The sequence below is a fragment of the Phacochoerus africanus genome, chromosome X (assembly GCF_016906955.1).
Source record: "Phacochoerus africanus isolate WHEZ1 chromosome X, ROS_Pafr_v1, whole genome shotgun sequence".
Classification (NCBI taxonomy): Eukaryota; Metazoa; Chordata; class Mammalia; order Artiodactyla; family Suidae; genus Phacochoerus; species Phacochoerus africanus.
Genome location: NC_062560.1, coordinates 43,425,073 through 43,441,372, shown reverse-complemented (window position 1 = coordinate 43,441,372; position 16,300 = coordinate 43,425,073). Strand labels below are relative to the sequence as shown.

The 16,300-nt window shown below is 49.5% G+C and overlaps 1 protein-coding gene across 2 annotated transcripts in view; it reads right to left on the bottom strand.

Annotated features, from left to right (window-relative positions):
* The window catches only part of CHST7 (carbohydrate sulfotransferase 7), a 40,239-nt gene extending 33,410 nt beyond the window's left edge, over nucleotides 1-6,829 (bottom strand). Inside the window, exon 1 of one of the 2 annotated variants that reach the window (XM_047765723.1) lies at nucleotides 5,106-6,829. In XM_047765723.1, the coding sequence (XP_047621679.1) occupies nucleotides 5,142-6,602 (1,461 nt within the window). In that variant the 5' untranslated portion in view covers nucleotides 6,603-6,829 and the 3' untranslated portion in view covers nucleotides 5,106-5,141. The remainder of the gene's footprint in view (nucleotides 1-5,105) is intronic. The other variant, XM_047765722.1, reaches the window with a different exon arrangement.
* Between the last annotated feature and the right edge of the window lie 9,471 nt (nucleotides 6,830-16,300).

The window sequence follows — 16,300 nt, the reverse complement described above, 5'->3', positions numbered from 1 at the left end:
TTCAGTGTTTGGAACATGTTAGTAAGAAAGCTAAGTGTGATTCTCACCCCAGACCAGCCTCCAAGCCCAGCTGTGGTGCCAAAGGTGTGCCAAGAGGTGGTAAGGGCAGCCAGGTGAAGGTGTGTTATAATGGAGAGATTCTGAGCTCTGGGGTCTAACACCAGCACTGCTCTGTCCTTGGCAACTGTGACTTTGGCCAAATTGCTTGACTTCTCTGAGTCTTAGACGCTTCATCTGTAAAATTGATAATATGTCATGATGAGAGAAACGTTCACATACTGAGATATGGGGAAGTCATTCTGGCTTATATATAATTTAACCTTAAAATTCTTTTTTTTTTTGTCCTTTTGTCTTTTCTAGGGCGGCACCCATGGCATATGGAGATTCCCAGGCTAGGGGTCAAATCAGAGCTGTAGCCACCGGCCTACACCACAACCACAGCAACGCGGGATCCGAGCCACGTCTGCAACCTACACCACAGCTCACGACAATGCAGGATCCCCAACCCACTGAGTGAGGCCAGGGATCGAACCCGCAACCTCATGGTTCCTAGATGGATTCGTTAACCACTGAGGCACGATGGGAACTCCTTAAATTTTTTTTTTTTTTTTTTGGTGGTGCCTATGGTATATGGAAGTTCCCAGGCCAGGGATCAAACCCATGCCACAGCAGTGACCCAAGCTGCTCCAGTGACAATGCCAGATCCTTAACATGCTGTGCCACAAGAGAACTCTGATATAACTGGAATTTTTTATTTTATTTTTTTGAGGGCCACATTGGGGCACATGGAAGTTCCCAGGATAGGAGTCAAATGGCAGCCACAGCTGCCAGCCAAGCCACAACCACAGCAACTCCAGATCCAAGCCACATCTTCGAACTACACCACAGCTCGTGGCATCGCCAGATCCTTAACCCTCTGAACGGGGCCAGGGACTGAATCTACATCCTCATGGATACTAGTCAGGTTCATTTCCACTGAGCCACAGCAAGAACTCCCTTAACTGGAAATTTATGCTAACTAAAACAGCCTGCTTATGGCCTATCAAAAATACACTGACATCTGCTTTAATTATTAAACCAAAGGGTACATTCCCATATGTTCACAGAAGCACTAATTTTTATTTTCCAGCCTCACTTGAGGCATGTGTAAGTTCCCAGGCCAGGGATCCAACCAACCCATGCCAAAGCAGTGACAATAATGGATCCTGGAGTTCCCGTCGTGGCGCAGTGGTTAACGAATCCGACTAGGAACCATGAGGTTGCGGGTTCGATCCCTGGCCTCGCTCAGTGGGTTGGGGATCCGGCATTGCCGTGAGCTGTGGTGTAGGTTGCAGACGCAGCTCAGATCCCGCATTGCTGTGGCTCTGGCATAGGCCAGTGGCTACAGCTCCGATTCGACCCCTAGCCTGGGAACCTCCATATGCCGCGGGAGCGGCCCAAAGAAATAGCAAAAATACCAAAAAAAAAAAATACTGGATCCTTAGCCTCCAGGCCCAGGAACTCCCCAGCAGCACTATTTACAATAGCCAAGACATGGAAACGACCTAAATGTCCATAGATAGATAAATATATAAAGATCTGGTATACACACACACACACACAATGGAATATTACTCAGCCAAAAAAAGAACGAAATAATGTCATTTGCAGCAACATGGATGGACCTAGAGATTATCATACTAAGTATGTCGGAGAAAGACAAATATCATATGGTATCACTTATACGTGGAATCTAAAATACGACACAAAGGAACCTATCTACACAACGGAAACAGACCGACAGAACAGCCTTATAATGGGAGAGGGGTAGGGGAGGCATGGACTGGGAGTTTGGGATGAGCAAATGCAAAGTATTACATGTAGGATGGATAAACAATGAGGTCCTACTGTATGTAACACAGGGAAGTGTATTCAATATACTGTGATAAACCATAATAGAAAAGAACATGAAAAAGTGTGTATAAACGTGTCTAAACACATCACCTTGCTGTGCAGACGTTAACACAACATTGCTTATCAACTGCACTTCAATAAAATTAAAAGCGCCCATTGACCTGAAGTCAAGAATGTCCATGTTAAAAATAAAGATGAAATACCTCCCTTCCTGGGAGTTCCCGTCATGGCTCAGTGGTTGACGAACCCGACTAGCATCTATGAGGACATGGGTTCGATCCCTGGCCTTGTTCAGTGGGTTAAGGATCTGGCGTTGCCACGAGCTGCGGTGTAGGTTGCAGATGTGGCTCAGATCCCACATTGCCGTGGTTGTGGCTGTGGCTGTGGCCTGGGCCGGCGGCTACAGCTCTGAATGGACCCGTAGCCTGGGAACCTCCATATACCATGGGTGTGGCCCTAAAAAGACAAAAGAAGACCAAAAAAAAAAAAAAAAAACACCTCTCCCTTCCTGGACACCAATGCGCTGGTACCCCTTTGATGGTAAGACTTTTTCCCCAGGTGCTAAGACCATACTGACTCACTGCGTACACACTGATTTTTCTTTTTCTTTTTGAAACCTGACGTCATATACCCCTGACTTGCTTAGTATTCTTTGATCTGACAGGATATAAACCTCGGCTGAAAACCATGCTTCTCCGGAGCAGTTTCCGAGCGTTATCTGAGAGGCTGTCTTCCGGGCTGTAGTCCTCAGTTTGGCTCAGATGAAACTCTTTTCTATTCCTAGGATAGACTTTATTATTTCCATCCACAGTCATGACAGGGATTTACCCACAATGCCTCACTCAATAAATGGCACCTAAGATCCATCCTCTTCCCTTCCCGGGAGTGGAGGGTGACAGACGTTTGGAAACTCATCAGTTGATCAGTAACATTAGCTTTCTAGGAACCAGGAATACAAGCATTTGAACAAATCCACTGGTTGGTGGTGGCATAGCGAGTGTCTGATAATTCCAGCAGAAATGCAGGAGGAAGCGCTCAGTCACCAGAGTATAAAAGAGCCTAAAGCTTGTTCCCAGATGTTCCTGCAGCAGAGGAAGCCCCATCGGCTCTTTCAAACCGCAGCAGGGATATCTTGTCCTGTAGTCACTGTCACGGGGGCAGACTCTAACCTCCTAGAGGATGAAGCCTGAGTCCTCTGACCCTCCTTCTCCACTCACCTTCTGACCTCACCCCAGTCGGTGTTCAATAAATCTTAGTAAAAATGGAAGGAAAAAAAAAAGGTAAAAGTTTCTGGGAGAATGTCAGGTTTTTTTTTTTTTTTTTTGCGCCATTTCTTGGGCTGCTCCCGTGGCATATGGAGGTTCCCAGGCTGGGGGTCGAATCGGAGCTGTGGCCGCCAGCCTATGTCACAGCCACAGCAACTCGGGATCCAAGCTGTGTCTGCAACCTACACCACAGCTCATGGCAATGCCAGATCCTTAACCCACTGAGCAAGGCCAGGGATCGAACCTCATGGTTCCTAGTCGGATTCCTTAACCACCGAGCCAGACGGAACCCTGAGACTGTCAGTTCTTAAAGCCATAAAATGCTGCAGCAATCTATCCTGGAGAGGCGTTCCCTCTGATCTGTGAGGAGGGTGAAGGATCATTATGTTGTTACTTACATCCGTAAACACAAGATTAGCAGATGAAAGGATGTTTTTGTTAAAATATGTCAAGTCACCCAGTGCCTTTTACCCCCCACTCTGGACACCGGGAAAGATGACAGACTTCTTAAGTAATTACAGGAACTACGAAAACCTGCTTGATGACCAGTAGAAAAATCAGTCTGCTTCTGCAATCGCTCTGAAACTCTGGCATCATTAACAACAGAATCCGTTTTAATTAACATCTTCAACTTTGGCCTCAGAGCTTCATCCAAGAGGAATACTGAATGGAACTATAAACTAATGAATGGAAACTTAGGTCACTTCCGCCCACCCGGCACTGCTTTTCCTCCTCCAGACTGCACCGTGCAAAAGGCGGCACTGCTTTTCCTCCTCCAGACTGCACCGTGCAAAAGGCTGCACCCTTCCCGCTCTCGCCAAGTTTGGGGAAATGCATTCCCAGGCCACCAACATGACGCCTGAGGTCAGCATCGAGCAGAACAAACCCCTCCCTCAGCCCAACGAACAGGCTGATCCGGACACTGAACTCATTTTGACATCCGTGAAGCCCCATTTTGGCACCTTAGGCTATCTTGGGGTATATGATTTACAGAGAAAGAAAAAAAATTTGTCGGGCGGGGAGGGAATGTCTTTTCACAAAGCTCCTACTGCGAATCGGGTTCCATCTCTCAAGGGGATGGGGTGGGTGGGTGCGACAAAGGCCCAGGCCTGAGGTCCTGTCTACACTAGAGGAAGCAGACCAGGCAGCTTTTGTGACCTGATGGGAAAGGGATATGGTCAAATATCCTGCGAGCGCCAGCCACTGGGGGCAGGGGGAAGCCACCACTCGAACCAGGGGAAAGCAAAGTCCATCCCACGCCCATATACCAGAGCCTGAGACACACACATGTGCAAAAACTGTTGCAAGCCGGGGCCTGCCTATGCCTGTATGCTCGGTAAATTGGAAGGTCAGCCTCGGAGTCTGCAAGTTAGGCAGAGAAGAAATAGGAAACAGATGAGGGGTAGGTAGGATAAGAGGCAATAACTCCCCCACCCCTAAACTCTGCTTTCGCCTTTCTCTGTGCCTGCAAACACTGCTGCAAAAGATTTCCCCACAGCACAGACCAGCATCTAGATAAAGGCAAACCATCCACCTCAAATGGTCCCCGAAATTCTATACTTTTCATGCCAATTTCCAGTCTCAAGTTTCCTTATGACTTTCAAACCCTCTCAACTCAGCTCAGACCGAGGATACCCCTCTTCCCTCTCCCCACCACCCCCTCTTTCTCAACAAAGGATCCTACATGTTACTTCATAGGGAGGACTAAGAGCGCGGAGACCTGGGTTCCGCCTCAGCCATACTTCACCTCTCGCTTCTCAGGGTCTCCTCTGAGGAGGCAGGTGGTTATGCTAGAGATCCCGGTGACTCTCCTAAATTCTCCCACCTGGGATTCCCCTCCCGCTGGGATCTATTTGATAGGGTGAGACCTAGAGATGGCAGTCCTCCCCTCCCCCTGATCCAAGCTCCCCAAGACCCTTTCCGGCCCCCACTTTGCCCCGAGACCACCTTACCCGGACCCACCCGGGGGGCACGGGTGGGGTTCTACGTGGCGCCGTCAGCCTCCATCTCCAGCGGCGTCTCCTCGTCCTCGGACGGCTCGGCGTCGCCGTCTTCTCCGCTGCGAGGGTAAGCCAGCAGGCGCATGGCTGGGGCGCAGGCAGCCTCCACCTGGCGCACCTGCTCTCGGCTCAGGCGCTCACGCCAAGCGTGCACGGCCTCGCGGGCGTCTCGCGCGGACAGGTGGAAAGGCCGGTCAGCGCCGTAGGCTGCGCCGCGAGTCATGTTGTGCGCGAAGGCGTCCAGCGCGGAGAGCGCCCGCAGCCCCGCGAAGCGCTGCAGGCGGCGCAGCTGGGCGCGCGGCTGCCGCACCAGGTCCTCGTAGCGCAGCCACAGGTAGCGGCGCTGCAGCCAGGCGGGAGCACCGCGCGCGAACAGCAGGTCGCGCAGCCAGGCTTCGCAAATCACCTCGAGCGCGCCGGTCAGGAAGAAGTCGGCGCGCGGCGCGGCGGGCAGCGCGCGGGAGGGGGCCCCGGGGCGAGCGCCCACGCCGTGCGCCAGGAGGACTCGGTGGAAGCGGTCGCCCCTCTGGCGGGTGCGCAGCACCTGGATGCTCTCGCGCAGCAGCCCCTGCCGAGACTTGAGGCGCGAGTTGTGCACCGCCCGCGGGTCTCGGAAAAGCTGCACCACCTTCAGGTTGAGGCCGGGGTCGCGCAGCAGGGGCACCAGCACGCCCAGGTCGAGGAGGCGCACGTCTTTGATGACCACCACCGGATACTTGCGGCACTCGGCCTCCAGGGCTTGGAGAGCCACCGGTGGGCAGCTGCGCTCGCAAGCGGCGTCCTCAACCAGGCCGACCTCGGCGCGGGCCCGGGGCGCGCCAGGGCACAGCGGCGGCGAGCAGATGACCTTGTTGGTACGCCAGCCGAAGAGGGCGGCGGTGGTGAGATTGGCCGCGTCCGGGGCGCGCGCGGCGGGGTCCCCCGGCGGTGCGTACAGCTGCAGCACCGAAAAGTCGCAGCGGAAGAGCGAGCGCAGCATGTCTCGCAGCGCGCCTTGCAGGCTCTCGGCGTCGCCCGGATACAGCGCCTGCCACAGATGCCACATGGGCTCGTACAAGTAGAAGACGTCCGGGTGCTGGTTAAAGAGCTCGCCCAGGAACGACGAGCCGGTGCGCCAAGTGGCGTGCACGTAGATGTGCTGCTTTTCGTGAGACGCCGCTTCCCCGACGGCGCCTTGGAGATTTCGAGGAGACCTGGGGGACACGCCCGCGCCCCCATCAGCGGCTGGCTGCGCCTTCGCGCCCTGCTCGCGTTCGCCCGCCGCCGCCGCCTCCAGGCTCCACACTCCCAGACTGCGCTGCAGGCCCGGGCAATGCCCGGCTCCCTTGTCCCCATCGCGGCCGCCGTCCAGTACAGAGGGGACAAGCAGCAGCACCAGCGTGTACAGCGCCAACAGCAGCGCGAACTTGCAGTACTCCCGGCGTCGCCGCCGCCGCCCCTTCATCGTTCACCGAACCCCTCCAGAGCGGGTGGGGCGCCCTTCCTCTTCCCTTCCTCGGAAATCCCGTCCGGAGTCCGCTCCTCTGGCCTCTGGAGGCCCCTCTGCCCCGGGAGGAGCGGAGTCACCGGGGCTGTGCATCCACAAGGGAAAACTGGGGAGGCGGTGGTGCTAGTGGCGGCGCCCCGGCCCTCTCCCGGCTCAGCGCTGGAGAGCCTCCTATTGGCCGGCTTGGCAATGGCCCGGCCAGGCCCGCCCCTCCCCGCCCCGCCCTCCACCCAGCAGCTCCCCCCACCCACCCACCCCCGCCTCTCACTCGCCCGGGTTTGCCCAGGGCTCCGCCAGATCTGGGCGGGGCGCGCCGAGCCAAACCCCACCTTTCCCAGCCCCCCCCCCCCCCCCCCCCCCCCCCCCGGTAATCAAGTCAAGTCTTCGTGAATTCACTTCAGGCAAGGGAGGGGCTCATGTGTACAGAATGTACCCAGCGACTGGACGTGGACCCCACCCGGAGAACTCCACTGCCTCTCCTGTTTCACGTCCGCTGCTTGACCATCATCTCTCGTAAGCAGACTCGCCTCCACACTATTTAGAACCGGGCCCCAGGTCCCTATCTACATCCAGCGCCCCCATCAGCCTGAAGGAGGGTGTTACTGAGTTCTGGATGGAAGCACTTCTCTAGGATAAGACCGAGACTGCATCAGAGCATCGTGGTCCAGAGGAACTGGAGACACTACTTCATTGGCGCAGAGCATTTCATTGTTAAGGTGTAGCCTTTGTGGAAGGGTAGGTGTTGCGTTCCTCAGAGTTTTGCCTGCTGAGGGCCATGCACTTTTTACAGACATTCTGAAGATCGGTTTACCTCGTTTGCAAAAGACATAATTTTTAGTACCTCCATACCTTCCGGTGTGAGATTTTGGAGTCCTTTGTTAGCACAACATATAACCTCGCTTCTGATGACACACCCGAGCAAGACACATTTACAGAATCAGAGGTAGGATGGTGGAATGTCTCAGCTGCCGTTTAAAAGGACCCATAAGGAGAAACATCTACTCAAGGATGCATGAAAAAGGGACAGCAAGTCCAAGAGGCGAATTTTTTGTTGTTGTCTGAACCTGCAGCATGCAGAAGTTCCCAGGCCAGCGAGCAGAGCCCCAGCAGTGACAACGTGGAATCCTTAACTTGTTGGACCACCAGGGAGCTCCCAAGTGGCAGATTAAGCTTAGAGTGCCTGCAATCCAAAAACTAAAAAGGCTAATTTTTGCTGTTTCAAGAGGATAATGAACACCCCCTTGGGGGAGGTGTTGTAAGGTTAGAATAGAAAGCAAATCTGCTCATCTCCCCCTGGGGAAAGTGTTCACACTCGAAAAGTTACAACATCTCCAAAGATCTTCTCCTCTGGTCTTTTCCAACACAGAAACAACTCCAGCTCTGAAATCACGAGCTCAAGCCTTTCGCTTTTCCCCACAATTCCTTCTCCATTCAGCCACTGGTTAAAATCCTATTTTCCAATCCTATTTTCACCACCCCCCAACTTTCTTCTAAGTTTGCATATTCAGCTGAGAGAGCCCAGATCATTATTTTTGAATAACGCTTCTAACCACTAACCGAAACTCCCTAGCCCCCCCGTCTTTCCTTGACTCACTTAGCAACATCCTCCAAACCCTGCTCTTGGTTTTCTCTGTGCCGGCAAGTTACTATGGCAAAAGGTTTCCCCAAAGGACAGGGTGGCATCAAGATAGTCATAATCATCAACTCGAATGGTCCCCCCCCCCAGTCCTATGCTCTTCGTGTCAATCCCCAGGCTCAAGGTGCATCCTGGCTTTTGCAAATCTGCTCTTCTCTGAAGGCAGCGTGCCTCTGTTACCCCTCTTTGCCCACTCTCAATAGGTGACCTTACCTCTTACTTCATAGAGAAAATGAAATGGTCGGACACTCTGGCTTTTCCACTACTGGACCCATATGTCCACTTCTGTACCCATCTTCTCCTTTGTGGCAAGCATATTACTTTCCAATATTATCCCTAACTTTTCCTTCCTCATGTCTTCACTTTTTTTTAATTTTTTCTTAAGGGCCCCACTCACGGCATGTGGAGGGGTTGAATCGGAGCTGGAGCTGCTGGCCTATGCCAAAGCCAGAGCAGTGCCAGATCCAAGCTGTGTCTGCGACCTACACCACTGCTCAGGGCAATGCCAGGATCTTTAACCCACTGATCGAGGCCAGGGATCAAACCTGTATCCTCATGGATGCTAGTCAGATTCGTTTCCACTGAGCCACGATGGAAACGCCCCCCTTCTCTCCTTTTATAAGCAAGTAGGCAGCTGTGCACTCACTTGCGGGGAGGGATATGGCTGGGCAGAATGCAAACAGTTGCTGGTATTTTCTTTCTGAAAGCCTAAACTCCAATACTGGAGAGTGTGGTAGGTTTTTAAAACCACCACCAAGTTTTCCCCTCCTCCCTCCATGTCCTTTGGCAGTGCCTTCCTACACCAACCCTGGGATGGCCTCATGACTTGCATTGGCCAGTGGACTAGTAGCCAACATGACACAGGCAGAGGCTTGAAAAATATATCCAGGAATTCCCGTTGTGACTCAACGGGTTAAGAACCCGACATAGTGTCCATAAGGATGCCAATTCAATCCCTGGTCTCTCTCAGTGAGTTAAGGATCCAGGCATTGCTGCAAGCTGCAGTGTAGGTCGAGATGTGGCTTGGATCCTGCATTGCTGTGGCTTAGGCCAGCAGCTGCAGCTCCAGTTTGGCCCCTAGCCCTGGGAACTTCCATATGCCATGGGTGTCACCATTTAAAAAAAAAAAAAAAAGGAAAATGTTTCCATTGGGATTGTCCCCTTGCTCTTTTGCAGACCCTGAGACTGCTGCATGAGGAAGCCTGGGTCAGCCACATGGATCAGAGACTAAGCCATCCCAGCTGAGGCCCCCAGACCAACCAGCCTGCCCACTGCCACACAGGCGAGGGAGACTCGCTCAGACTGATCTCCAAGAGACAGCAGTGAGTGATGGCGTTAAGAGAGCTCTTAATTCTCCGCTCAGGAATTGAACCTGGGCAGCCTGGTTAAAAATCAGAAATCCTAGCCACTAGACTAACTAGAGGCTAAAAGTGGAATGCCCTGATTCTTGCCCCCGCCCCTCGAAAGCAAGAATGTTTCAAGGAGGCAAAGACTGTAAAAACAGGCACAAAGTTTGTTAGAACCACAATATACGTGGGAGAGCAGAGAAGTAGTTTATCTAAGAAAGCAAGGCAGTAATACACACCCCAAAGAGAAGCAGCGAGGGTACCAGCATCCTCAATGAGGGGCGCACCCGAGAGGTGATTTATATCACTTTATATAGGACAGTTTTCCGGGTCTTTACCTTTGGCCAAGTAGCTGATTTCTCACACCTGACTGGACATAGGACCCTCCCCAGTATGTGTGTGCATCTTTTGGCAAAGATGGATTCCAGAGCAAAGGGTGCCGGGATAGTATCAGGACTCATTACGGCCTGGCGCCCCCTTCCCTTTCTGATCCCAGGAGCCTTACTGCACATGTGTAACTGGGGAGCTCTCCTTGACCCCAGGAGTGATGGGTCATCTTTTCTACTCCAGCAGAGCTCAGCTTCTGCAATTAACTTTTTCCTTGAACTGTCGGAGAGAGACAAGGCCCATGTATTGGGCTTAACAAGTCCCAGCTATTCTCAGCCCAGGGGCCCATCTACCTCCTATCTCAAGACCAGCCCTTCTCAAATTTGAGATATATATATATATATATATATATATATATATATATGGAAACCATCTGGGGATCTTGCCAAAAGGCAGAAACTAATTCATCAGGCCTGCGGGGGAGCGAGAGAATCTACATTTCTTTTTAAGATTTTTTTTTCTATTATAGTTGATTTATAATGTTCTGTCAATTCCTGCTGCACAGCAAAGTGACCCAGTCATATATATATGCATTCTTTTTCTCACATTATCCTCCATCATGTTCCATCCCAAGTGACTAGATAATAGTTTCCTGCACTATACAGTAGGATCTCATTGCTTATCCACTCCAAAGGCAAGAGTTTGCATCTACGAACCCCAAACTCCCAGGCCATCCCCCTCCCTCCCCCTCGGCAACCACAAGTCTGTTCTCCAAGAGTTTGTTCCTTTTCTGGAGAATCTACATTTCTAACAAGCTCCTGGGTGCTGCTGATCTGAGGAGCATGATTTGAAAAGATGCTACCCCCCTACAGCCCCTGACGAGGAGAACCACCTGGCTGACCCACAGAATTGCGAGAAGTGGGTTGTAAGATGCTAAGTTTTAAGGGGTTGTTATGCAGAGAAAGCTAGCGATCTAGATAAAATATCTTGGAGAAGCAGAGGAAAGAGCAGCCACTTCATCTGTCCCCTCCCCCGGGGCTGGGGGTGGGGGAAGGGAGAGAGAAAAACCTAAGGCCCCACAGCAGAGCGCACCTGAGCTCTTCCTGGCTCAGCATCAGAGTGGCCCTGTGCTTCCTCTTGGCACAGATGATCAGAGGCACGGTCCCAGACCTTCCTGGGCCCCTGGGAGGCAGCAGAAGTGCCACAGAAGACAGTGATGGCCACCTCTCAGGGGCAACTAAGTAGACCAAAGTCCAGTGAGCCTGAAACCCCAGATCAACTGTACAGCCTTGGGAGCCGAGAAACCCTAGGAATCATCAAGGTCATGCAGCAAGGTCACCCCGGCCGACACAATTAATAATAAAGTCTTTTCTTTACAAAGTGATTTCTGTAACACCTGAGTTAGTGAACCTGCCACCCTTTCTCTTCCTTCTGGTAATCATGGGAGCAGACCTTGCCGCCCCGCCCCCCACCAATCACCACTTCTCTGAACCAGATTATTCTCATCAGTGTGAGAATGAAACACAGGTGAATGGCTCTTTCTTTTTCAAATCCCGTTGATGTGCAGCCTTCTCTGCCCCGCTGCTGGTAATGCGTTCAACACCTTTTATGGGAATCAGAAGGTGCCCCCTCCAGACAGAAGAACTACAGAAAGGGGGCTGACCACTTGGCAAAGAGTATCCCTGCCTTTAGGCCACAGCCCCAGGCCCAAGTTGACAGCTGGAATGCAGAGCCTGGCTGGATTCCAGTCTGCACTCCTATCCTGCCTGGCATCCTTGCCACACCCTGGCCCTGCTGCCATCCATTTCTCTGCTCACTCATCATACCCAGCGTCTTGGTGGAGTTGTCTATACTTGTTCCATTCCTGCTGTTATCTCCTACTCATTCTCAGCATGGTCTAGTCTGGATTCTGACCCCATATTGCTACCCAAATGGTGCTTTCTAAGCTCATCAATGGATTCCATGTTATTGAATCCAGAGGCCATCTTCAAGTCTTGTCTCATTCAACCTTTCAGTAGCGTTTGTATTGTCGACAGCTTGGGCCTGCAAACTCTTCTTTCGACTTGGATGACATCACATCTGTCCAGCTCTCCTCCCATGGCAGAGTTGCACCTTCAGAGCACAGCGCTTGGCAGACCGGGCTCTGTAAAACAGTGACCCTGAAAGTACCTACCCTGCAGGGTTATTTTAAGAATTAAATCAAAAAAAAAAAAAAAGAAAAAGGAGTTCCCGCCTTGGCTCAGTGGTGAACGAATCCAACTAGGAACCATGAGGTTGCGGGTTCGATCCCTGGCCTCGCTCAGTGGGTTAAGGATCCAGCATTGCTGTGAGCTGTGGTGTAGGTCGAAGATGTGGCTTAAATGTGGCGTAGGCCAGTGGCTACAGCTCTGATTTGACCCCTAGCCTGGGAACCTCCATAGGCCACGGGTGCAGCCCTAAAAAGACAAAGAAGCGGGGGGGATTGCTGTGGTTCCTCCCTTTTTAAAGAGTGTGGTGGATATACTAAGGAACCACTCAGATCTCCTTTAGGCCACCTTTTCCTTCAGCAGCAAGGAGTGCCCTTGGCCAACAGCTTTCAGCCCCCTTTGGCATTATCTAAGCTGAAGACACCTGCCTTGTCTAAAGTCATGCCTCCACCAGGGATGACCCACATCCCTGATTAATGCAGGATTAAGACCCCAGGCCTCTCACCTCAACTACAGACAGCTTTAACTGGCCATGCCATCTTCAGAACTCCCCTTAGGATCTGCTAGGGCATCTGCTGAGACTGAGTCACAGCTTCACCTGTCTCCTGACCCAATCCTGTTTCCTTCCATAGGTGTTGGTCCTAAGAGCCCTCCTTCATAAAACTCCTGCAGGACAATATCCATTTCAGAGTCTGCCAGAGGACAATTTGCAGTGGAGAGTCCCAAGGATTAATAATGCACAGAATTTGAGTTTCCATTGTGGCTCAGTGAGTTAAGAACCTGACAGTTTCTTTGAGGATGTGGATTCGACCCCTGGCCTCGTTCAGTGGATTAAGGATCTGGCATTGCTGCAAGCTGCTGCCTACGTCACAGAGGCGGCTCAGATCCTGCGTTGCTGTGGCTGTGGCACAGGTCTCAGCTGTAGCTCCAATTCAACCCCTAGCCTGGCAACTTCCATGTGCCACAGGTGGGGGCCATAACAAATAAAATCTAAAAACCCTTAACTTAATTATATTTGAAAACACTTTACCACAAAAACTAACACTCACAGGTTCCAAGGATCAGGACACTGATACCTTTAGGGGGTCCGCCACAAGTACTATTTTTTTGTCTTTTTGGGCCGTACCTGCAGCATGTGGAAATTCCCAGGCTAGGGCTCAAATCAGAGCTGTAGCTGCCAGCCTACGCCACATGAACATCAGAGGACATGTGTCCTTTCGAGTCATGGTTTTCTCTGGGTAGATGCCCAGGAGTGGGATGGCTGGATCAAATGGTAGTTCTATGTTTAGTTTTCTGAGGAATCTCCATACTGTTTTTCCGCAGTGGTTGCACCAATTTACAGTCCCACCAACAGTGTACGAGGGTTCCCTTTTCTCCACACCCTCTCCAGCACTTATTGTTTGTAGACTTTTGGATGATGGCCATTCTGGCTGGTGTAAGGTGGTACCTCATCATGGTTTTGATTTGCATTTCTCTAAGAATGAGTGATGTTGAACATCTTTTCATGTGGTTTTTGGCCATCTGTATGTCTTCTTTGGAGAACTGTTTAGATTTTTTCTGCCCATTTTTTTGATGGGGTTTTTTTTTGGTATGGAGCTGCAGAAGCTGTTTATAAATTTTGGAGATTAATCCCTTGTCAGTTGATTCATTTGCAAAGATGTTCTCCCATTCTGTGGATTGTCTTTTCATGTTGTTTAGGGTTTCCTTTGCTGTGCAGAAACTTTTCAGTTTGATTAGGTCCCATTTGTTTATTTTTCTTTTGACTGTCATTACTCTAAGAGGTGAATCAGAGAAGATGTTGCTGTCGTTTATGTCAGAGAGTGTTTGGCCTATGTTTTCCTCTAAGAGTTTTATAGTAGCTAGTCTTATATATAGGTCTTTAATCCATTTTGAGTTTATTTTTGTGTATGGTGTTAGGGAGTGTTCTAATTTCATTCTTTTTCAGGTGGCTGTCCAGTTTTCCCAGTGCTACTTATTGAAGGAGCTGTCTTTTCTCCATTGTATATTCTTGCCTTTGTCATAGATTAGTTGGCTGTAGGTGCATGGGTTTAGTTCTGCACTTTCTATCCTGTTCCACTGATGTATATTTCTGTCTTTGTGCCAGTACCATGAGGTTTTGATGATTGTTGTTTTGCAGTATAGTCTGAAGTCCGGGAGCCCGATTCCTCCAGCTCCATTTTTCTTTTTCAGGATGTCTTTGGCTATTCTGGTTTTTGTTTTTTTTTTTTTTTTGTCTTTTTGCCTTTTCTAGAGCTGCTCCCACCACATATGGAGGTTCCCAGGCTAGGGGCGAATCAGAGCTGTGGCCGCTGGCCCATGCCAGAGCCACAGAAACGTGGGGTCCGAGCCATGTCTGTGACCTACGCCACAGCTCACAGCAATGCCGGATACTTAACTCACTGAGCAAGGCCAGAGATCGAACCCACAACCTTGTGGTTCCTAGTCAGATTCGTTAACCACTGAACTACGATGGGAACTCTTATTTTGGAGTTCCAAACAAACTTTAAAATATTTCGTTCGAGTTCTGTGAAACATGTCCTTGGTACCTTGGTAATTTGATAGGGATTGCATTGAATCTGTGGATTGCCTTGGTTAGTATAGTCATTTTGATAATATTAACTCTTCCAATCCAAGAGCATGGTATGTCTTTCCATCTATTTGTGTCCTCTTTGATTTCTTTCATCAGTGTCTTATAGTTTTCAGAGTACAGGTCTTTTGTCTCTTTAGGTAGGTTTACTCCTAGGTATTTTATTCTTTTGGATGTGATGGTAAACGGGATTGCTTCCCTAATTTCTCTTTCTGAGCTTTCATTGTTAGTACATAGAAATGCTGTTGATTTCTGTGTATTAATTTTGTATCCTGAGACTTTGCCAAATTCATGGATGAGCACTAACAGTTTTCTGGTAGAGGCTTTAGGATTCTCTAGGTATAGTATCATGTCATCTGCAAATAGGGATAGTTTTACTTCTTCCTTTCCAATTTGGATTCCTTTTATGTCTTTTACTTCTCTGATTGCTTTGGCTAGGACTTCTAAAACTACGATGAAGAGTAGTGGCGAGAGCAGACGTCCTTGTCTTGTTCCTGATCTCAGCAGGAATTCTTTCAGCTTTTCACCATTGAGAATGACGTTAGCTGTGGGTTTGTCATATATGACCTTTATTATGTTGAGTTAGGTTCCCGCTGTGCCCACTTTCTGAAGGGTTTTTATCAGAAATGGGTGTTGGATTTTGTCAAAGGCTTTTTCTGCATCTATTGAGAGGATCATATGGTTTTTATTCTTTGGTTTGTTAATGTGGTGTATCACACTGATTTGTGGATGTTGAAGAACCCTTGCATCCCTGGGATAAATCCCACGTGATCATGAATGTACAATCCTTTTAATGTATTGTTGGATGTGGTTTGCTAGTATTTTGTTGAGGATTTTTGCATCTATGTTCATCAGTGAATTTGGCCTGTAGTTTTCTTTTTTTGTGTGGTATCTTTGTCTGGTTTTGGTATCAGAGTCATAGTGGCCTCATGGAATGAGTTTGGGAGTATCCCTTCCTCTGCAATTTTTTGGAATAGTTTCAGAAGGATAGGTATTAGCTCTTCTCTAAATATTTGATAGAACTCACCTGTGAAGCCATCTGGTCCTGACTTTTGTTTGTTGGAAGTTTTTAAATCACAGTTTCCATTTCAGTTCTTGTGATTGGTCCATTCATCTTTTCTACTTCATCTCAGTTTAGTCTTGGAAGATTGTACCTAAGAATGCGTCCATTTCTTCTAGGTTTTCCGTTTTATTGGCATATAGTTGCATATAGTAGTCTCTTATGATCCTTTGTATTTCTGTGATTTCTGTTGTTACATCTTTTTCATTTCTAATTTTATTGATTTGAGTCTTCTATGTTTTTTTCTTGATAAGTTTGGCTAAGGGTGTATCAATTTTGTTGATCTTTTCAAAGAACCAGCTTTTTGTTTCATTGATCTTTTCTATGGTTTTCTTCACTTTTATTTCATTGATTTCTGTTCTGACCTTTATGATTTCTTTCCCTCTACTAACTTTAGGTCTTGTCTGTTCTTCTCTCTCTAGCTGTTTTAGATTTAAAGTTAGCTTGTTTATTTGAGCTTTTTCTTGTTTCCTGAGGTGGGCTTGTATTGCTATAAACTTTCCTCTCAGAACGG